The sequence below is a fragment of the Acipenser ruthenus genome, chromosome 15 (assembly GCF_902713425.1).
Source record: "Acipenser ruthenus chromosome 15, fAciRut3.2 maternal haplotype, whole genome shotgun sequence".
Lineage (NCBI taxonomy): Eukaryota > Metazoa > Chordata > Actinopteri > Acipenseriformes > Acipenseridae > Acipenser > Acipenser ruthenus.
The window spans coordinates 32696127-32719707 of NC_081203.1; the positions used below are offsets into that span (position 1 = coordinate 32696127).

At 39.8% G+C, this 23581-nt stretch overlaps 2 protein-coding genes across 3 annotated transcripts; both read right to left on the reverse strand.

The window, feature by feature from the left end:
- Nucleotides 1–168: 168 nt before the first annotated feature.
- On the reverse strand, nt 169–3334 carry LOC117962398 (WD repeat-containing protein 89-like). Of its 2 annotated transcripts, none has more exons than XM_034905491.2 (2): nt 3202–3334; nt 169–2274 (listed from the first exon to the last, which is right to left on the reverse strand). In XM_034905491.2, the coding sequence occupies exon 2, from the start codon at nt 2230–2232 to the stop codon at nt 1069–1071; it is 1164 nt and encodes a 387-aa protein (XP_034761382.2). In that variant the 5' UTR covers nt 2233–2274; nt 3202–3334; the 3' UTR covers nt 169–1068. The 2 variants fall into 2 exon arrangements, with proteins under 2 accessions (XP_034761382.2, XP_034761383.2); XM_034905492.2 differs by having other exon boundaries at nt 3043–3334.
- A 2887-nt stretch (nt 3335–6221) lies between these two features.
- On the reverse strand, nt 6222–22638 carry LOC117974017 (sphingosine-1-phosphate phosphatase 1-like). The gene is made up of 3 exons (XM_034928178.2): nt 21402–22638; nt 14443–14532; nt 6222–10062 (listed from the first exon to the last, which is right to left on the reverse strand). The coding sequence occupies exons 1-3, from the start codon at nt 22242–22244 to the stop codon at nt 9511–9513; spliced, it is 1485 nt and encodes a 494-aa protein (XP_034784069.2). The 5' UTR covers nt 22245–22638; the 3' UTR covers nt 6222–9510.
- Nucleotides 22639–23581: the final 943 nt, after the last annotated feature.

Sequence of the window (23581 nt, forward strand, 5' to 3'; positions counted from 1 at the left end):
GCCTTACATCACAATGTTCACTTTCTGAATTGAGGCACATTTTAAATAACTATTCTGCTGACCAAACACTTCTTTAGGTCTGTGGTCGTTTAACTTTATTAATGACATTTCAAGGGTGCAATCAATTCATTCAGGCCCAGCAGCCAGTCTTACATCATGACTGCAAGATGAGATTTTATCAACTTTAATAGCACATGTAATAGCTGGAGGTGACATAGCTGCCAACTGTATCCTATTGCTCATAATTCATAAAGACATTTCATAAAATACATTCTTAAAGGTTTACATGCAGTATGTGAACCTGAATATTTTGAAAATATATGACAGGCATACAGTACAATTCAGGAATACATTTACAAATGTAAATATCTTAATTAATCCAACACACAAAGTTTAGGCCAAATTAATCTTACTGAAATAAAGTAAATAATTCAATATACAATTAGGTTCATAAAATGAACTCCAGAGGGAGCAAATATTAAACCAAAAGGGAAAGTTCTAAAGGAAATATGACAGTAAGAACGATGTGATGTATTAGCCTCTGTTTCAGATATTAATGGATGGTGGAATCAATAAAACCAGTCCAGCAACAACTGCAAATAATACAAATTGATGGCTGCATTTTCTCTGGTGGCATGTTTTATAAAGGACACTGGCCCATGTGGTTTAGTCTTACAGTAAACGGGTCTGTTTTCATTATTGTGAGGGGTTTTCTTCTGTTCTTTTGTAGGTTAACAACCAAATAACACAAAATCCATGTTACACTGCGTCCTTAATGTGATTCTTGCAACACATGATCTGAAAGATCCAATTCAGGCATGCTTCAAGCCATGAAAACCTTATGAAGCAGTATTATTTTTTTATTAGCCAGTAGTAAGGTCCATATCATTTGCCAGTCCCCAAAGCTAAAATAAAAGTTTAAAATAAAATTACAATAAACTGTAAACAAGTCCCTAAAACATTTAAACAAAAGCACACTCATACTATAATCCCCCTGCTTTTGTATCACTACAGATATCTGCAGAAACTGTTCATAAAAGAAAAAAAATTTGTTTGAGTTGTTTTCAATCACTTCTTCCTTTTGCACATTGTTTTGCCATGAACCCTGGTTTTCTGCTGGATGGAGGAGGCACTTTTCATCAAGCCCTTTTTTGCAGTGGAAAGTTCTACAGCACCTGGCTTCCAAAGCAGGAGCTGTGCATCCTCCCCAGCAGTGAGCAGAGAGTCATCTCCTGTATGCCAGTGGAAGCAGCGCACGGTCGCGGAGTGGCTGTCCTGTAGAGCACACATATGCCTCAGCCCCTCAGCTCTGCAATCCAGAAGATGAAGCTTCCCGGTGTTCGTTCCACCAACAACGACCAGCTTCTTTGCTCTTTCATGGTACATTCCTCTGATCAAATAGTCCAAGCGCCCACCTTGCATTTCTGTTGTTTCACGGGCATCTTGAACACTCAACAGTGTAATTGGCTCTTCTGTTTCCAGCTGTGCAAGGTCCCACCAGAATAAACCCTCATCGTGGGTAAGACAACAGATCTGATCGTACTGCTCCCCAGACCAATTGATGGAACTGACTGAAGAATCCGAGTTGCATGTTGCAAGCAAGGCGTCATCTTCGGTGTCTGTACCGATATCGAACACATTGACCAGCCCATCGGTGGAACCTGAAACCACCATGTCTGATTTGCTGGGGTGGAAACGTACCTGAGTGATGTCATCGTTGTGTGATTCGGAATAGACCCCTAAAGGCTGAGGCCCAGCTGTGCTGTTACTTTTAACAACCCGTGCATCCCAGAAGACCATCAAAGTGTCTTCATGCACTTTCTCTGTGCCTGCACAGATGACCAGATCACTGCAGTTCACATCGAAACTGCTAAAGACATTGGAAGGGTATCCTCTAAAGACCTGTACAGCGTCTATGCCAGGTGTGCGTACGTCCCAGCACCTCACTGTACCATCACCAGAGGCGGAGAACAGCAGATTGTCAGACATCTGGGCAAATCTGACACCACAAATTGGACCAGAATGGCCACTGTACTGTCCCACTAGGCCCAATGTTTGTTTGTTGTATACATGTATTGATCGATTTGAACAGGAAACTGCGACTAACTGCTGGTTCCCTGCTCCAGCTGCTGTTTTCGAACAATCGATGTCCAGCAGGTATGTAGGGTCTTTAGTCTGTTCTGATCGTTTCGCAATGGAAAGTGTGGCAAACTGTCCTTCAAAATCCTCCATTGTTAAAGCTGCTCTTGCCAGATCTGAGACAATCTAGTGCACCTATAACAAAAAAAAAAATCAATGAATCACTTCAGGATGTTTAATAAATATATGATGACCATATATTTCAATAAGCTCACCGCGCCTTGAGAGTACTGTAAATACAGAACATTTATTACAGACCACGTAATCTCACACAGAGAATATAGGCCTCTACTGTGCGGAACACCTTAAATCTTATCTACCTAATGTGATTTTGAAAACAATGACTAGGCCTACTGTACCTTGTGCAATCACAATACTTTTTTTTTTTCTTTTGAATAGCTCATTTATTTAATCAGCCTGTTTTCATTTTGGTGAAGTTGCATTTATTTACAGCATAATAAATGTACACCTAACTGAAAGAAAGAGCTACTGCATTTCAGAGTTGATATCTGCTGTGCATGTCACAGGAGTCACAATAGGAACCATTTGAGATGGTGAGGATTAGGGTGATTCAATCACGTGACCCTCCGGGGTCCTTTACTATTTTGTAGGTACGAGCACATTTGGAAACATTACAAATCAGTAGGCAGGCCTTTAACAGCCTTTCTGACAAGGGAAGGGACACATGACAGACAAGGAAGCAAGACATTTTCTGTAGTCGACTTATATCATGTGCGGTGTGCCAAAAAAAGCGAGGTGGGGTAAAGCTACAACATTACTGTATGCGGTGCGGTCACAATTATACACACTCAACGTTTACAGAAAAAACAAAACAAAAAAACAACAACTATCTATAATAATCGCCGAAGCAGATACATATCATCATTCATTAAAACGATTTACCTTGTTTAGATTACTATACTACAGACAGTACACTCGTCGAGATCGTGACAAGAAATACACGTTTCATTACTGACAACATGCTGTAAATGTATTTAATATTCTAGATACTAATAGAACATGCTCGAATTTTAAAAACGCTATTTTTTTCCCCAACACTACCTGTAATCCCACTTAGATCACTTTGCTTGTTGCTGGGGGCGTGCTAACTCTCAATTTTCTAGAACTGCTGCGCGCATGTGTTTTCGCTGTGTAACATCACCCAGAATCTGGAGTGAACTGCTACTAGACATGTTAGTTCCGCCTAAAAATCTGGTCGGCTGAATTGCCTGTACTTTCCGACGACCCGTCTTACTGTTTATTAACGTTTCACTCCGCTTATTATTAGGTGTCAATTCACAGGTAACATTGTAACAGTATGTAGAGAGAGCAAGCAACAGCAAGAAATGTGATACATTTACAAATGGCAATATAATACACGATGCTCGCACTGTGCCAAAAACGAAACGTTACCAAAAATATTCAATTTGTGTTTCCTTGTAGTTTTGAATATAACCACCAGGGGTCACCTGCTCACTTATTTCTTATTGCCAGGCTCCAAATCAGTGAAGAACGATGATACACACTTATAATGTAGTCAGGATGACACGCCTGAAGTCGTGGGAAATACAGAAAACTTGGAAAAGTATAGTCCAGTAGCACTATCATGGGCATGTGTCATGTCCCGAATAATTAAAAAACATTAATAAAGTATAAACTTAAATACTTACATCTTTATAAACAAGAGTCCTTAATATGCATACAGTATAGCACATCTATATAGCATTGTGTTGTATTTTGGACTCATACAAATGTCGACCTTGTTTTTTCCTTTTGAAAAAAAAAAGGGGGTTTAACAAGATACTGCTATCTATAGGTAATTGCTGATATATCGGATATGGCCACAGACCAGGTCCAACTTGAGTGGTTGACCAGTTCCCACTTGAGTGGTTGACCACGTCATGGCCACATTCATCACACATTTGCATTTATATTTTATTTTATTTTTTAAAGAAAAGGCTCTAGAGCATATGAAACAGGCTATAGAGTTTGGATTCAACATGAAGTGAATCCAGCCTTCTTTCGGTACCCATGCAGTGACTGGTCTTATGGGCGCATGCTACAATGACAACGTTTAGCTGAAATATAAAATCCAAATTAAAAACAGAGCTGCATACCTTTTTTAAAGCGTTGTTGTTACTGTAACACTGGCAAAACAACCTGTGACTAAAAATAAAATGTGACTGGCAATATATTCAATGTAGTAAAGAATATATTAAAACGTGCACTCGAGGAAATGCATTTAACATAATTACAAAGTGTGGCAAGCACATAAAAAGAAATGTGATGTATCACCTTTCAATTCCTATTCTGATAAAAGCTTACATTCATAAACGTTGTGCAGCTCCAGTTCCAGAAGTCATACGAGTTTGTCTGCACAAAGGTAACGTGTTTCGTTACAGTCAGTGGACTGCGGGTCACTGAGTCAGTAGATAAGAGAGCTTGGCGCATGACCAATTCCATGTGACGTCTCTGAATTACCGTTATTAAATTCTATCATAATGACAAATGCGTTCACATTCTACTTTATGATCGTGCTGAATGTGCTCTTTTAGTAGAACTTTCTTTGCGAGAGAGAACACAACGCTATTCTGTCATGAGTAAACATGCTCTCAATTTGATATAATGGTTGACATTACTACTTAGATAGCTGGATATTGACATGAGTATCTTTCAAATGGGGGAGGAGGAAGAGGTTTGGATGACAAGGCCATCATTGTAAACTAAACAGGAGCTCAGAGCAGCTCATCAGCTGTCCAACTGTAATATAATATCTGTGACTGAAGATGTTTGAGTAACAAATGAATTGTGTATGAGCGAACACCATGCTTGTATACAAACCTGCTTTTCCCTGACAGCATATGGATTATAAGCAGGAGGACAGATACCAACAGAACTGGAATGGGTTGGCACTAGCAGCAGAGCTTTGTTCCCTTTTAAATGTTTTGTTTTGGTCAAATGCAAGCCCTTTGCAGTATAAAGCACAAATACACAGAGAAGCCTTGTCCACAAAGAAAATGCCCCAGACACTGAAGACAGTTATCCAGCAAGCAGTGCAGGTAATCAATTATATAAAAGAACAGCCACTTAATGCATTTATTTTCAGTTCGGTGGCAGGAAATGGGATCTGATCATCAGCACCTACTATTTCACACCGAAGCAAGGTGATTATCACGAGGGAGAGTACTTCTTAGCTTTTTTGAGCAACGTAAGGAGGCTAATATTCTTAATTGATGCAAAGTCGGATCTAGCTAACCACATTCATGATTGCTCTTGGCTGGCTTTGCATGCTTATTTGGTTGATATTTTTGACCGTCTAAATTCATTAAATGCGTCTATGCAAAGAAGGACACAAATATCCTCCTCCTTACAGACAAGGGGACAGCCTTTGTTCAAAAAACTGTACAGGTGGGCCTCTCGACTATCAGATGGAAACTGAGACATTTCCCACATTTTCAGATTTCGTTCAGGATTGTGGTGGCACTGTGGATCACAATGATCTGAAAGCTCCCATTGTCAAACACGGGACCGAAGGAAGAACAGTTCCGAGACTACTTCCAAGAAGATTGCAGCTCACTTGCCTGTGATCCGTTCGTCACTTGTTAGTTCAACCAGTCTTTCAGGGGAGGTAGGAGAACAGCTAATTGAGCTGAAATGCGACAAGAGATTGAAACAACGTTTTGTTTCACCTGTTCTCTCCCAAATTTCTGGCTAAACAAATCTTGCTCAGGTGGGGCATGATTCAAAAAAGGTTGGGGACCCTAAAATTAGACTATTCAATTCATGGTTGGGACAAGGCTCTGGACTGGTCAGTTAAATAATCAAGGACCTTATTAGAACAAGGCCCTGGACAGAAATTCATTGAAAGAGACTGGTCTACCAGGGATGGGCAACTCATGCATGTTCAGACCAGGTCATTGAACAAACTGACCTTAAAGCAGTTTATTAATTACACCTGTTCAACCTGATGTAGAATGGCCCTAGCGTTCCTGGTGAGAACAGGCTTCAAATTATGCATCCGGTAAAGAAAAGCATTTCAATCTCAGATTAAAATCAAACATTGCACACTTTCAAAACAATAATCAGAGTTTGTCCCCAAAATATTAAGGGCTCTTTGTGCAAATTTTATTAAGCAGGCTAAAAGTTAATGATGATTCAAGACATACATTTATCTAACATGAACAACAAAAATGCATCAAGATGATGAACAGATATTACTTTTTTATATTAGTGCTTTGGAAACAAATGTGGAAAAGAGGGCCAGTTAATGACACAGGATTTTGATATGATCGATATGATCACAGACATTTGGTTTGAAACAAAAAATAATAATGTTATTCTTAAGACCCCACACATTTTTACATTTTGTTATTCAACACATTCTACAGGTAATCACAAAGGTGTAATACAGCCCACTTTCTCACAAGCATTGACAAATATATACCAGGTTGCAATGCTTCTAAACAAACAAGAACCATCTCACAGTAAAGGCACTAGGATTTCTATAAGAACAGAGCTGACATAACCTTCTTAAAACTATGGGCCTGATTCCCTCTTTATTTGGTCAACATATTATTTCAAACAGAAGTGCTTATTAGTTGATCCATTTGGACCCAATTCCTGTATTTAAGCAGCCAGTCAATGCACGTATTAACTGGGAATGTTATGTACAACAATGAGGCAAAAACTGGAAAACCAACAAAGAATCCTCCAAAAACAAATAAAATCATAACACCAAAGTTTCACAGCAGCTTTAACCTAATGAGAGTTTGAGTCACAGAAACATGAACATTTCACTACCAAAGACTTGGCTATGGCTATAAATTTAATTCTAAGCCCAGCCAGTATTGAGATAATGAGTTTAATTTCATACCCGTACCTGGGAGTGTCTATTAGCCATTGACTCTGCACCCACTTGATATTCTGGGTCTATATCTTACTACTGTTGCTACCACAAATGTGCTATAGGACTGGGTGTAAATCTGTGGTCTCAATGGGAACTCTCATGCTAAGACATTGCTATATTTTTTGTTGTTGCAAAAAGCACAATTACTTTTATGAATATTGTTGCATGCTTGATCTGGCAGTAGGGACATATAGTACCACAGCATTGTACTGTTAGACAGCTTTATATCGTTCTGGTGATATTTAAAGCATCTGAAGTAGGCTTATTAATAAGGTGCTCATTCTTCCAAATATTAGGAACAGAAAGCCATCCAGTATCTTAAATACCAGGACATATTTTTGCAGGATTCTCCACTGCTGGTGGTGTTTGAGTGCAAGAGTGCTCGATCTTCAGGACACCTCTTATATCACATGCTATTGAACTGCCACAGATGTGGCTGAGCCAAGACACAGATTACACATGCTCATTTTGACAGTACTAGTTACAACTTCGGCACAACAAAGTTGGTATATCTTACTGACATTTGAATTACTGGAAGAAACGTACACAAGTAAAAACTGGAGATATACAGACAGTTAAAAACCTATTGTTTTTCCCCTTGTTTGGTAAAACAGTTTTTCTCAGTTAAGCTGTGGGATCAGCACACAGCCGCCTTGGGAAAGGACAGAACACACGCACGTAAGAGCTTTACAGCGGAGAAAATGTGGAATAATAATACATGGAGAAGTCTTCATGGAATCAGTGGTTAACATTTTTCATTCTGGTCTCAGAAATACATTCTTAGTACAAATAACAGTGGCTTTGTATTTCGTACTTATTAAAACAATCGATCATTTTTGTTCTGATCAGAACATAGATATGTACCGTATCAAAGCAGCGAAGTTGATGGTCATTTGGGAAAGAGACAAGGACTACTTTATTGACTATAAGACTTTAACAACAAGCCCTTCATCTCCATCTGTTACCTAGTGTGGGGGGGTGGATTTTACTATCCAGTCAATTAGTTGAGAGTTCAAGCTCCCAGAGGGTCAATTTGGACACAAAGTGAACATGTGCAAGTGTACGGGAGAGGGCCCTGGGCTAGCCTTTCTTTAGATGAGCTTGCTAGATTATACATCTCTGGTCTGGCTTCTGACATGACAGTGCTGTTTTTATAACCTGGAGAGGTTCTACACATCTCTCAGTATACAGAGTGCTAATGACAGGATGCCACTGTCTGTAGCCTGGGCCATGCTCTGTACAGACAGGAAACTGTCGACTGCCTGGCCCTGATACCAATGTTATGATTAGTGATGGGTAAGCAGGAAAGCTGGAGATGCATCTTTCAGTGTTAAGGACTTGCCTTCCTTCTAGGCGCACTGAACAGCTTTGTTTATTACTAAAGGAAGTCCACAACAAAACAAAATGCTTTGGCAAGTTTCTCTCTCCCTCCCACATACTTTATGAAAATCTGTTACTTGACGCTGTTTTTTTTTTTTTTCAAAATTCGTTTTTATCTCTTTTCCAGAAAGAGTTGAGATTTTTCAAATAAGCTGAATTTAAGAGGCCCACCTGTACAGTTTTTTCCTTTTCAAAGAGTGTCCACTGTGACTACTGGACATGATTTAAAAAAAACGGGTGATATTAGGAAATAAATGAGGGACCACTGAAAATGCAAAGATTGACTGTCTATTAAACAGCTAAAATTGAGCAAATTATAATTTATGTAGGTCAGTTAAATATTGAATATGTTTATCTGAAATTAAAATGAGTCTGCTTGGACCTCATAAATAATGAAATGGTGTATTCAGTGGGTTTGATTAGTATAACAGATGTTTGATATACAGGGTGGATTACCAGTCTCTCTCTCAAGTTTTCCATACATAGTTCTTGGATAAGAATATCTAATAATTCTTAGATGTTAGATGCTACCTCCACAAGACACATTTCGTTTCAGCGGCTTCCTGTTCTCCTTGATAACATGTCAAACATTTAGAAAAAATGAATGTTTTCATAAGATTTTGTAGCAGTAACATTTGGGCATGTGTGTTAACCAGTATGTGGTTAAATGCTTCGTACCATCCTCTTTTGTAAAATGCACAGCACTCTGTCTTGCTGATTCTTTGAGAACCAAAATCTTTGTAACATAGGATTTACAATCCTGGGAAAATGCTGTTAAGTTGCTTACGTTGCTAACTAAAAGGCACAAATGAGTCAGCGGACAGCATCTGAAGATGTGGAGTTATGTCTGATGCCTGGTTTCAACACGCAGGTTTTCAGCGATAAAAGCAAGTTCAACCAAAGAAACGTTCTCCAAAGTGAAAAACTTATTACAAAACAAAAATAAAAATAAAAGCAAAACAAAAAGCAACATTAAACAAGCAGGTCTTAGTGGTAGTGGTTTCAGTTATTCAGGTACCCTGTTCTTGGACATGGTAGAGGGGGTAAGCAGGTTAGAGGACAGGGAGAAGTGGCTTTGATCGTTATCAAGACAAATGTAGGTAGCTGAAGATGCAAGGAACCAGAAAGAGGGCGCTGAAGCCCACCGTGCCGTAGGTGATGTAGCGGTACGGCAGCTCCACCTCCATGCGCTGGCGGGCCTTCCGGATGTCCTGGCAGGGGATGCAGAAGATCTTGCACGCCAGGGGGATGGTCAGTGCCTTCATGACGGCCCTGATGACCAGCAGGATGAGGATGCCCAGCACGAAACGCAGGACTGCCTTCCCCACCAGGCCGGCGGTGAGGGCCGGGGGGGAGAACGGCAGCAGCTCCAGGGGAGGGTCCGGCATCAGTCCCAGCGCGTAGTTGAGGTGGGAGGCGCAGGCGACACCAGCTCCTGTGCCCAGGATCTCTGCAGTGTCCCCCCGTGACGTGCTCCACGTGTCCAAGGTGAAAGAAAAGAGCCCCATGGCCAGGTGCAGGCTGATGATAATGAGGGGAGCGTAAGTACAGGTCAGGTTGAAGTTGTCTATGATTTCCAGTGCTGGTTGGAAGACTACTAATATGAGGATGCTGTACAGGAATCCAGCGATGACATCCTGTGGCAGAAAAAAAAAAAAGAAGCAAAGTCAGATTCCATTCACTTCTTGCAGTGCGGCCAGTAATAACACTATAAACACATGCTATGATTTTAAACTAGTAAAAAACAACCTACACTAGATGTATGTAGGGGCCCTTTAACACCAAACAAATACAGTAGTGTAAAAGCTAGGCAAAACTGGCACTTCATCTTGTATAGAAAAGTTTGAATAAGACCTTGGTTGAGAAACAACTCGCATGCTATCATCAATCATTGATCAATGAAACATTAATTTTGGCAAGATCTAAGCAAGATGGAATAGATAAGCAGTAACAATTGCACAATAAGTACAGAAGATACGGTTATAAAAATAACCCTTAGCTACTGCAAGCCTTAGTCCACACAAAGGAACTACCGTTAATTTGCATCCCCTCCCTGTCCCCAAGAAAACTAGTGCCAAACAAAGAGAACTCTTTATTCTCAATGTTTAAATGCTCCACTGTCAAGTGATTTACATATTTCTAAATGTGTTTTTTTTTTTTTTTTTTTTTTTTTTTTAGTTGTGTACCCCAGTTTTATAAAAATTATAAATCTGACAGTGACGGGTTAAAAACACTGTCTCAGTACTCTGAGAGTGACTAGGCTGTTTAATAATTCAGTCTGCCTGCCCTTGCTGGGATCTGTGGGTGACTGATCTCAGATTATATCTTTCCATGTAACAGAAGCTCTTCTCTTTCCCTGATGCTGACTGGGTCCGATCGATGACTCAACTCCTGCATCGAAACAGCTTTACACAGGGATCAAAAGGAACTGCTTACCTAACTTTATAACCCTACTGTTCTCACCTACAGTAAACTTCAATCACCATTGAAGGAAGTCTGAAAATGTTTGCGAGCAGAGTTACAGACTGCTTTCTACTTTAAATATTTCGTATAAAAGCATATTACAGCAGGCCCCCATGTTACATAACTTTAAGTACATACCAATTTGTAACAACCCTTAATAGTCTCTACAAAAACAAAACCAATAACGTATTTGGTTCCAAATGACATACAGACCTTTTGGAAAACATCTAATAATCAGATAATCTCTTTCAACAGGCATAAGGAAAGTGCTTTTCAAAATGGATCACACATTTCTCAGACTAAAGCGATAACAGCTGTTACCCATTAAAGTAAACCATGCCTCCATACCCCAAGCATTTAAATGGTTCAGCAAAGAAGCAATGCAGCGCAGGACTTCGTGTCCTTTCAATATCCACTCCATTAGCATGCCGCTTGTTCACTTCTTTCTGTAAGTCAGCTCCATGCTGCAGGAAGAAGTGTAGACTGTACAAGGCTGCAGAGACCTGAGAGAAAGGTCTTGCTGTAATGCACTATAGTCTGTGAAAACAGCTCTTGTATACTTTTCATCTGGTGCAATTGAGAACATTTACACAGGGATGGTTCCCATGCAAATAACAATGCATCACCCAAATGTGCTTTTACAGCACCTGCTTGGAGTGGGTTTCGAGTCTCCTACTTCATGCAAGCAAGTCAGATAAATGTATTGTGAAAGGGGACTGCTACGTCTCTACACACTCACTGGAACACACCACAGATCATTTTTCTTACTGTAGAAGGCAACTAAAATAGTGCCCATCAACAGTATAACAGGAAATCCAAACTTGTGTTGACCCAAATGTCATTCAGATATTTATTAATCTCCCCAATGTAATATACAGGCAATGCATACTGAACAGAACGTATGCTGTGACGTCAGAAGCATTGCTTTATCTCCTCACATGTTTCTAAAGGTTAGCCAGTCCTTTCACATTCTCAATTACACGTTGTCCTTCTTGCTTTGGATTGAGGAAGCAAAGGTCTTAAGATTGGATTCCAGCCAAAATACAGTATCTGAGCTTGCTTAGCCAAGTTTCAAGCACAATGCCACTGGAAAGAACTGTAGACCAGCAATAAATTATTACTTACTATGAATAGCTGTGGGCCTTTTAAAAGGCCAAATGGAAATGGGATACACGTCCAATATTCAATGCTCTCAATGGTACCACACTGTACTTCTCTGTTCAGTGTGAAATTCAACAGGAGAACCTCTACATGGTTTCTGTGCACACACACATTAAACTGCGATTTAAAGTCATCCAGCTATCTCAGTGGCCTCACGGACCACAAGGGCAAACTAAACCTTTGACCGGGACAGCCTTCAATCAAGGCTCAATGATTTCCAACACACTTTTGACTCCTGTACTTTGGACACATTTGATTAAGTTCCTTCTGCTGAGTTGGCAAGCTGAATAATTCAACCACAGCAGATAATTTAAGACACTTAAATCAGGTGTGGGGGCATGCAGGAGCCTGTTGTCTCTGGAGTGAAACTTCAGAGAGAGCAAGCAGAGCTGTGGGTGTGGGTGGTTTAGGAATCACCTGATCTAGAGGGAGTCAGGGCATGTACTGCATATTCAAAGTCTGAAAAATATAACTCTCATAAGCACAGGCTAGTAAAAAAAAAAAAAAAAAAAAAAAGGAAAAACCCTTATCTTTCTGTTCTCAATTTATAAGCATCTAACCCATTCATCACTAAATTTACTCACACTCACATAAGGGAACAGTGTTGTGGCAGAAAAACTATAAAACGATCAGCAGTCTGAAGAATGTTGTTATGCCTTGTTTATTACATCTCTAAGAAAAATAAAACACGATAAAACAGATTTATGATACTATACTGAATCCCCACTTGGAATATCTCAGTTATAGAAAATTAGGTCAATAAAAAAAAAAAGCTGCCTATTAAAATTCATGCTAAACCTAAGGATTTTCTAGCTGTTTTTCATAGCTATTTCTTTTGATCTAACACCAATTTGTTCTTTTTTTCCTGAAAGTTATCAATGCTGCAGTTGAAGCGCCTAGAGGCTCTCACTGCTGTCCAATCCGACACAGCTCTGCAGCTTGCCTTATCATGAGATGTAGCAGCTCAGCATCTGTAAAGGAATTTCAGCTTCTTCATATTGCCTGTGGTGTTCATGATATATGCCTCTTTCTTCAAACTGGGGCTTAGCATCAGAAATCTAGCGACAGTATAAAGGTGCTGTAAACTGACATGGTGAACTGGTATAGCACATGGAAGACAGCACCATATCATGGTTTCAAATGAGCTTATCTTGGAAAACATGGTCTCATGTTGCCTGCTATATTTGCAAGCTGCACGTTAGATGCAAAGCAATACAATCACAATAAAATCAGAATGCAAGATGACAATACACAAGCTATTTACAGTAAGTGAGGAGTAAAGCAAAACATTGGGGCCCAACAACTGATACTCTTAGCAACAATCTATAGCTCAAAGCAGTGTAGCATGGGCATACATCTAGACCTTCAAGCATCATAAACACGACAAGCAGACAAACCTTTTGGCTGATGTCATTACTCAGGGAGACAAAAGCACAATACTACACATGTATCTGGTCAGATATTAGTGACAGCTGAAGTGATCTATCAAAATGAATGTCTTATTGATGTGCTACTGTATTTACAGGCCACTTAAGAGTAGCTCTGTTATTAACTACAGGATCCACCAGTCTTTTTGAACAGTAGCTAGCCAAGCGTCACAGAGGTGGTCACTGTATTTTACATTTCACAATAAGATTAGTCACTCTGGCAACACGATAAATCCACACAGCGGAATGTTACATTTAGGAGAGAAAGCCACTTCTCAACTGCCAGTATATTTTCTCTATGCACAACACTCATACAATCATAGTACTGTTTTTTCTTTAAATGTTGACTTTAAGAATTGCAACATACTCTCTGAAAGTTGAAATTTTGAACTATTTGGCTTGCCACTAGATTTTTACTTAACATACTGTAAGGTGTTGTCTAGAAGAAATACACGTAGTGCTGACTCATATTACCAGCAAATTCGTTTCTATTTCCAGCCAAACTCTTGTCAGACACACATTTCAAGAGAAAACACATTCCTGTAATGAATTATACAGTTTCAACACCAGCACACCTTTTTCATTTTTTTTAAATCTTCTTTCCTGTAGGGTGTGCAATAATTTAATCATGTAAAGCTTGTGTATTAATGGAACACCTTTGCAGTTCAAAAAGGAGAAACCAGAGAGGGCAATCTTGGCTGTATTTTCACTCAATCAATTTCAGTGAAATAACACATTCCACATGCGCTTCAAAAACAGACTACATACTCAAAAATCGACAATTGTTCTCTTTGCTATAATTTAATTTCAATATGGTTCCCAGCCATTTCCAATGGTGGGGGGTTATGAAATTCTCTGCAGACTAATCACCACAATATGCTGCATGCTATGTTCATGTAAAACTAAAATGCAATATGTGGATGTTTTCTATGTTAATATAGTTGTATAAACCTCTGTCCTGCTTACCAGAATGGAGTGCATTCCCATGTAGATTCGGCTTGTACAAACCAGAGAACACCAGCACAAAGCAAGAAGCAGTCCAAACACGAAGGGATACTGGAGAGACAAGAGAGGGGACAAATCAAGACAGCCAGTCAGTAGCTATTTTATGAAGTGAAATTTGAAGAGGGCTAAATTTGACACCATGGGGAAAAAAGATCAAGGAGTTATTTTTTTCTTCTTTATATTTATGTATACAGTACTTGGATGTTGTGTATTCCTTTAGTTTGCATAAAAGCAGAATAAAATGTTCACTGCTACATGTAGTACATATATATGCACGAATATATGAGAGCAAAAAATAATCTATGAACAAATCTTCATGTCACAATGTCATTGCTTTTGTCAATGAACTTTTCCGTAAGCAATTTATTCTAAAGCAAACACCAACCCTTCTGACTTATAATTGCTCAATGGTTTCTTGTGGCTTACTGTGTTCATCTGCAATGTTTATCTAGGCTTACTCAACCACGCTTGCTGAATCATGTAGATAATGCATGATTAAAAACACTATCCCATACACATACATTACTGTGGGCAGCAGCTGGATATGCGTGGGGCCCCATGCTGAGGCTTGAGGCTTATTTTGAAACTCCCCAGACGGAGAAGGTGGAAGTGGAACCACAGTCACACTTCCATCTCCTCAACACAACTTGCCAACAGGGTGCATCCAAACACAGTCATCCGCAACATCCAGTTATAGATCTGTGGTGTCAGACCACTTCTACATTTACTGGCCTCATACAATATATTGAACTGCAGTATACTGATATCACCAAATCTTTAATTTTAGCATGCAAGGACCTTCAAGTGAAGTAATTCATTTCTTACTTTTTCATAAAGCTTGTATACAAGGCATATACAGTATGTGTGTTTTTCGTGGCGAGGTACTGTCATGTTACAGATTGCTCTAATTTTGAGTGTATGCTCTGTGAGTGTCACTGACATGCTTGTTTTAATTGCTTCTGACACCTCCAGTGGAGAAGAAACAATCCACAACACCTTTTTTCAAGGGAGGAAAGATCAAAACCAGCAATCTACAGTACTGAGCTGCATATAAGCACTCTTACTATGGTGCAGGCTATAATACTTTGTCCATATTTAATATCTCAGAGCAGTATTAGAGACCAACAGAAACCTAATGAAAACACTTCACGTCCTTATCTCAAACAAACACAGACCAGTCTCAGTGTAAATGATTGCACAGCTAATAAAGACATTTTACACTCTCCTTCACTCAAGTCAGAGTGGTTCTTTGCTCTGTCACAGGGCCAATGCTTAGCAAGCTACACTACTGTCGTGCTAAAATGAACTTACTTAGGGAGTTCTTAATTAGACACGTTAGATCTTAGCTTACCAGACATGCAATACAGCACATATTGTACTCACTACACAGTCTTAACACGACAAGGTCTACGTGTTTTTTTTGTTTTATAGTTTACTCTATCTTAAAGTATACTGTATGACCCTATGGTATTATAAAACACGCTTTAAACTGTGATTTCTTAGTCATTTCCCTTGCTTTGTGCAATCAATGCCTCAATAAAAGGAGTGCTCTAGCACGAATCTTCCATTAACACTGTGCTTCCCCTTATATGGTTACTTGGTGCTGCAGTAAGCAATTCCTTATCTTAGAGCGAGTTGGTTCATCACCAATATTCTGTGCAAAATACAGTGTAGGATTATGACCAGGTAAGGCATTACATATGCTATAACCCAGGTCCTTTGCCAGAGAAGATAGCTGGGTGACTCGTCCTACAGCTGTCCAGATCGAGAAGCGACAGATGCCCTCAGTCGTGTCACGATGAGCTCATAAAAACTCAGCAGCACTACATGTCCTGAAGCTCTGCAAGGAAAGAAGGGGGCACAGTATGCTTTTACGCTGCATATGTTTTAGCGTAGCTGATGTATTTTTTTCCATACAGCACAGCATGAATGCTTGATTTATGTCTGTTACAAATGCAGACCTGCAATCTCATGACTGACTTCATTACCTTTTGGCTTTTTATTCTGCGTGCTACCCCTCATTGTCCCAGGCTGTGCAGAAGACTGGTTCCATAAAGGATGCTACTAATTAACAAGAGCACACGGCAGATAAGAGCTGCCAGTGCAGCCACCATGGGGGGAAAATATATATTTAATCGAAATTATCACCTAGTTAAATCCTAGAACAAGGGATCATGCTGAAAGAAAAAGCACTGATGTGATTCCAATGATCTTTTATTAATTTACACTAAAGCATTGAAGACTTAAGTCATCTTTATCTATAACAAAGAATAATGAAGACATTCAGGCTGCCACAATACTTCTTCACATCCTACCCTGAGGCCATCCTTTTGAGGTGGTGACAGGATAGTTACAGTGATGCATGCCCATGTCTATGCCCTTGCCATTGACAGAATGAAAACAGATTGCAAATGTGTCAATTGTAACACTTAGTGACCATTCTACCAGACTGAGTATACTGCTGAATTTCAACTGGTGCCCCCAACAGCCACCAAGCTGACCAGAGTTTGATTACTACATCTTAGCTGGAATTTAAAAAGCAGATTGAAAGTTAAAGGCTTATATCCCAATTCTCCACACAGACAGCAACCCAGCCCTTTCCAATTATTTTTGAGGCTACCACTGTGTTTAATGTCTGTTTTCAAATTGCTTGGTGCTGCAGTGGCTCACCGACTTTTCACTTTCTGAATTTCAATGAGACAGCTTTTGTCCTGCTGAATTATAATACAGCTGAAAAAAACTTTTCTTGCATGTGACTCTTGATTTAAAAGAAAAAAAGTTGCATTACATTGTACTAATATTTTTACAGTACCTAATAAGATACAGAGATACATAATTGGGCTTGAAGGGATGTCTTGTGCAGGAATATGGGCAGAGGGGTAACCAATAAGATGATTTGTCCTCGAATGAAGCCAGGACACAGGGTTAAAGTGGATTATCTTTTAAATACTTAGTCCGTACCTGACAATGCAATACCCTGCCTCCTAACACCATTCTGTGATAGCAGGTGATAAAAACACCCAGGGTTTATTTGAAGGTCTTCCATGCTTGATTGGTATCGCATCAGGCAATGGTTGTATATTAAATCCATGCATTGAAGTGTTACCATGGAAGCAGCCAGGGTCTGCCTCTTGCTATGCCCAGCTAAAAAACAAACAGCTCTGAGCCAAAAACATTTTAAATGTCTGTTGCAGTCTGTGCAACCATCAATTCACTTTGTGTTTTTTCTTTTTTAACGATGGCTAGGGGCAAGTGCTGCTAAGTTGTGAATCATAAAAACACCACAAGTTAGAGGTTCACATTCATTTATGGCAGTGCAATGTCATAAATCATAGAACACATTATGGGTTCTAATTAAATTTCTATTAAAAAGCAATAAGCTACTGTACTGTGAACTGCAGTGATTTTTATAAACTGGAAAATAACAGCAATTCACCTCTTACTGTGGGCCATCCATAAGAGAGAATATGGGCACTAAAGACCATGTGCAGCATATTCTAGCTAGCCCCTAGCATGTTTGATTTACACGTTATTTTTTATATGGTTTCATTTCTCTTTTTAGAAATCAATGGAACTGCTCAGTCTGTCAATATTGACCAATTTTGGTTTGTTGTCTGGAAGTCAGCAAGTTCTGTGCCTGGACAGGAAAATAAGCAGCTGAAAAACTGCAAGCATGGAAGATGAGAAGTAACTGTACAAAGTAGTGTTTTCAACATAATACAATAATAAAAAATGTAAATGAACAAAAACTAGAAGTTCGATTTTGGGGAACAAAGGCAAGGCTTCCTCTTGTACAAAATGTGAGTGGAATTGGCATATCAGATTAAATGGTTTGTAAGATTAAATAAAACAATGCGACAAAAAATAGCTCATGATCCCAATATAGTAGACAACAGTCACAGGTCAGAGTTACGGGTACAGTTCGTTTATGGGATATTAGCAGTTTTGCTCAGCGAGTGATGGGTGATTGGGGCAGCAGTGTGGAGTAGTGGTTAGGGCTCTGGACTCTTGACCGGAGGGTTGTGGGTTCAATCCCCAGTGGAGGACACTGCTGTTGTACCCTTGAGCAAGGTACTTTACTTAGATTGCTCCAGTAAAAACCCAACTGTATAAATGGGTAATTGTATGTAAAAATAATGTGATATCTGTATAATGTGAAATAATGTATAATGTGATATCTTGTAACAATTGTAAGTCGCCCTGGATAAGGGCGTCTGCTAAGAAATAAATAATAATAATAATAACATACAGTAAGCTCCTTTCACTGGGATGAATAGCAGCTGATTTGAGACAGACCTCATCCCGTCCCTCCCTTCTCTGGGATTTCATACTCCTTATCAATAACGATAACCTTAACTCAAGTTTAACACTAGAGGATTGAGCAGGAAACCTATCCTACATCCGCTTTCTTCAGTTCAGGAAGGTTACTGCGTGACACAAGCCATAAGAGATACTGGGACATTTGTCTTTGTAACAAAACAAGTAGAGAGACGTGATCGAGGGCCAGACTGTTCTCTTGCTGGCTTCCCATTGTGAGCAACTCAATGTGTGCCAAGAGGATGAGACGGCTCAGCGCAATGTCAGCACAGTGGGTACAATTAACAGATCCCACAGAGGGCGTCTGTATCGTCATACACGTATCAGTATACTGCGTCAGAACTAGGATGAAATACAGCACCGCTGTGTTGTCTGACAGAGGATTGTACAGGGAAGAAAGATGTGAACTAGGGGTGTGCCGACACTTGTATTTTCCAAGTCATTACCTTTAAGAAATTTGAAGTAGTTAGGTATTAATTAAATGGGATAAAATGTGTTAATTACTTAACACAAAACAACGTGGCCCCTTGCTTTCTCTTATTTACACAATTATTAAATGTCAATTAATAACAATCTGACAGCTGACAGTGTTGTTTAATATGGAACTTGTCGTGATCACACTAACTAAAACTCACGTATATTGCTACACGACAGAAGCAAAAGAAAAAAACTTGAGTTGTGCACAACATGTCATATTTGTGTGCATTTATGTCATGTTGCATTGATTGCTGCTGGTAGATGGTGTTTAAACTGCATGCAAGCAAGCTGAAAAATAACATCTTTACACACAAAAGTAAACACAACCTTGCCCATACACAGCGACATTTGTTTTGTGGTAATTATGAAACATGTTCCAGAAATGTGCAATAGTAAAGACCATTTATAGAACCCAGTGACAATCAATTTTAACTGGACAAGAAGCAATTTACAATTCAACTATAGCTGCCTAGAAACTCTTCCAGTGCTGAATATAAGTGTTCAGAGACAAGCTGTGCTGTCAATAACAAGGAGTTGCCTCACAATTACCATTGGGTGATTAAGGCTGCATAGGTAAAAATAGCTTTTAATCACAGAGGTACTTAACACCTCTGTGATAGAGTAATCCCTAGTCTACTGTAGCTACTGTAAAACCAGTATAAATTGGATCTGTCAAACCACTGTGAGCACTGAGCAGCCAATACAAAAATAAAATTCACAGTTGCACGGTTATGCAGCACAGTGTATTTCTGCAAGATATTTTCACACTGCATAATAAGACTGCTTAGTGTGATAGCATTGGAGGAGCATTCTAAACATCAAATACTGTGTCAAGTATGACATCCTTGCAGAGCGAGATGGGAAACAGATCTGCAAGTGGACATGTCTTCATTTACTGTACCATCCGCAATGGGACTGCAGAGTTAAAGACTCAGGCATCCAGGTCACAATAAAAGCATCCGGACCCCAGTCTCACAGCAGCTGTTTGTGAAGTAAGATGGTGAAATGACTTGATTGAAAATGTAACACACAGTAGCACACAGGCACATAAGATAGTGTCTTTATTTTGAGTCCCTCTCCTCTAAATATCATACCCTACCAGAATAGTGAGGATTGCTGTAATAACAATATGAAATGGAACAGAAGCAGAGGTAAGTATGTGTGTGTGTGTATATATATATACATATATACACACACACACACACACACACACACACACAGGGTTCTCCCCAGTAATACTCTACAGTCGGGAGGCAGAACATTATAGCCGGGAGCACTTTTAACGGAAATATAAACTTGCCTTACTTTAAATATATAATGGAACAAAGAATTTGAATAATGTGTTGTCTTTCGTTGACTATCTGGTTGTGCTTTTTTATGTTCTACATTTTCTTTTTCATTACTTGTTTTTACTTGTGGTAAATTACCGTACTTATTTAATTATAATCATATAATACTGCACATGCACAGCCTTACATGCAACCCAAATCCTTAGAAACTACAGAAACGTCTTCTACTGCAGCTGAAGCACCACCAAATGCTGTGTCTGAATCAAGTTTTCCTCTTAGACACTTTTGCATAAAGTCCAGGAGACCCAAGGTTATTGGTTGGTTTGTCTCACAGATTAAAAAAACAATAATTCTGATAACCATTGAGGACTTCTATTACCTGATTCCTAAATGCTGACACTGTATCAATGAGGGACATACGCTACACTCCACAAGTATGGTTTATAGTGTCTGATTGTTCTCTTATCTGTTATCTTAAGGATCATGGGCTGTGCTCACAGCTTGACCATGATTAAGACCCATACTATCAGGAAGCTGGTAACAGGTGGGTACATTAAGAAAAGTGAACCCAAGGTGGGGTACCTAACTGCAGCAATAGTCGGACCAGAAAAGTCAGTTGCACAGAAAGTGTCACTATCGAAACGATCGAAACTGATCAGACATGCGTATTTATTATTATTTGGTTGGAGTAACACCTAATGACTTGCAGCCTCTGCATAACATGTGCAAGCCTGGTGCACTAGAACTACAGCGACAGCAATCCTCTCATATCCCTTATCAATGCACATATGAAATGAAAAATTAAATATGTTTGTTTGTTTGTTTGTTTGTTTTTACCTCCCATCTTCCATAGGTTAGCAGGAAGAGCGAGAATGGGATGGCCGTGCCGGACATGGCGTGAGTGGATGGCATGCTGTACTCCGAGTTATAGAACATCTCCACTTTGACAACCGGGGGCGAGGAGGGCCTCGACCACCTGATGAGGTCTTTGGTACACTGTCCCAGGTACATGACCCAGACCCAAATGACAATCAGCCTCCTGCTCACGTAAGCGTCGATGTTCCAGATGAAGAAAGGGAAAAAGGTGATGTAAAAGAGCTCGTTGCCAAGCTCGGTGCCGAAGGTGAACATGTAGTATAGAGCCCTATTTCCAATGACGAATTCCTGTCCGGCTTCTCCGGTTAACGAATTTCTGCGGAGGGTTTTTTTCTTTTCCTCGGCTCGTAAATCACCGCTTGAGCTAGTAGGGCTAGTTATCGCACTTGCTCCCAAATCAGAGTAGGATATACTGTCATTCTCTGAACCGTCAGAATTCTGCACACTACTGTCACAGCAGTTTTCATCGTGTTTGTTAAAATCACCTCCAGCCACAATTGTCCCGTCGACGGGGTCGTTATTACAGCCCCCTTGTTTTAAATTATTTCCTGACGTGGCGGTTTTTCTTTGCCTAGGCCAACTGGATTTGTCTTTCTTTTCTTCTTCCTCCTTCTTCTCATTTTTATTAATAGAGTGATTGTTGAAATTTCCACTGTGGACGCCGAGCCCATTCTCCTTTTCTGTCAGTGTCTCCCTTTTCCCATTAAAAGACGCTTTCACTCCGCATATCTCTTGAAACTTGGCCACTTTGTAAGGGTCTTGCAAATATTCGCATAACTGGAGAATTCCGGATTTTATTTCCATCGTTATATAATATTTACACAAATAACCACCAGTGCTGTCTCTCGCTAATGCCGGTATATATTGCGAAATGTGAAGCGTGTTCCGCTTGCCTCTACGTTAAGACAAAAACCCGTCCCTGTTCCGAGTTCAAAAGTACACAAGATATAATATTTAAAGTCCCAGGTTTGTTATCGTTTCTGGTTAATTTTCAATCCGTCTGCTTCACTCCATACTCAGCGCGACACCGTCCTCTATATTCCTAACCCCAGCTTCTCGTTCTCTATCCTGTCCCTCAGTCAGCGTGACTGTGGTGGGCGTGGCACGGAATGATGCGGGAACGCGCGCGTGTAAGGGATGCTCACTGGTTGGCGGGGAGTCGTTGGTTGTGTGTGCGCGTACCAGGGTAGAGATTGAGGGTGCGTTCAGGGTGATCATTCTGTGCAGAATCTGTGCAGCATTATCTCCGTGAACGCACCCTGAGAAGATGGGTTTGTTCACGGAGATCATTCTGCGCAGATTCTGTGTAGAATGTGACCAATTCATAGAAGATCATTGGCTGAATTTGTCAGATTCTGCACAGAATCTGCGCAGCATTATTATCTCCGTGAACGCAACCGATGAGTTTGTTTAATTAATTGCTGCCTCAGCTTCAGTTGTAGTTGACGTCGTTGTTTCATCTTGGTAGTCACTTTTCTGTTAACGAGCATATTTTGAGTTGTTTGTTTCACACTTTAAGACTTTATTTTCTTCTCATTTTTGAGCAGTCGACCCACTCATTAGAAAAACAAATTATCGATGCATCTGCATAACACTACCTGCAATATTTTAGACGGTTTACTTAACCTTGACATACATTGTTTGGAATGGCACTAAATAATAATAGCTAATAACAGCTAAGTGTCAAACCCATTGTTAACCTCAGTGGTGACACACACTGCAAAGCCCTCCAATAATGCCACACATGCAAGCAGTCACTTGCTTGAATAGTGGGCGTTATTGCACACACATCATTTTTCAAACACAAAAACTGCATTCAGCAGCCTGTGTGATCTGTGTTGCAGACTATTATTGAAGAGCGCGACTCTACTGTTAAGAAGCTTGGTTTTGCAAGCCAACATACGATCGACAATACTGACATCTACCGATGTTACTGTTATGACTCAACTAAGTATAGCAAGTAAGCAGATGAACACAAATATGAGGCTTTGGTTCAAATTGAAAAGGCATCACAGGCACACTCAGCATTTATAAAAACTCAGATGCTGATTATAGTATTTTTGTCTTTTTTTCCCAGCTTTATGTAAATACGCAAACACGTGCATGTTTTAGTATTGATTATTAGGCTTTCTTTTTATTCT

Excerpts from the sequence above, each read along its gene's own strand:
- LOC117974017 (XM_034928178.2), bottom strand. The coding sequence starts at position 22,244 with ATGGAAATAAAATCCGGAATTCTCCAGTTATGCGAATATTTGCAAGAC. Across the intron at positions 14,533-21,401 it reads TAACCTATGGAAGATGGGAG|TATCCCTTCGTGTTTGGACT; the intron begins GTAAAAACAAAC and ends TTGTCTCTCCAG. Across the intron at positions 10,063-14,442 it reads TGGGAATGCACTCCATTCTG|GATGTCATCGCTGGATTCCT; the intron begins GTAAGCAGGACA and ends TTTCTGCCACAG.
- LOC117962398 (XM_034905491.2), bottom strand. The coding sequence starts at position 2,232 with ATGGAGGATTTTGAAGGACAGTTTGCCACACTTTCCATTGCGAAACGA.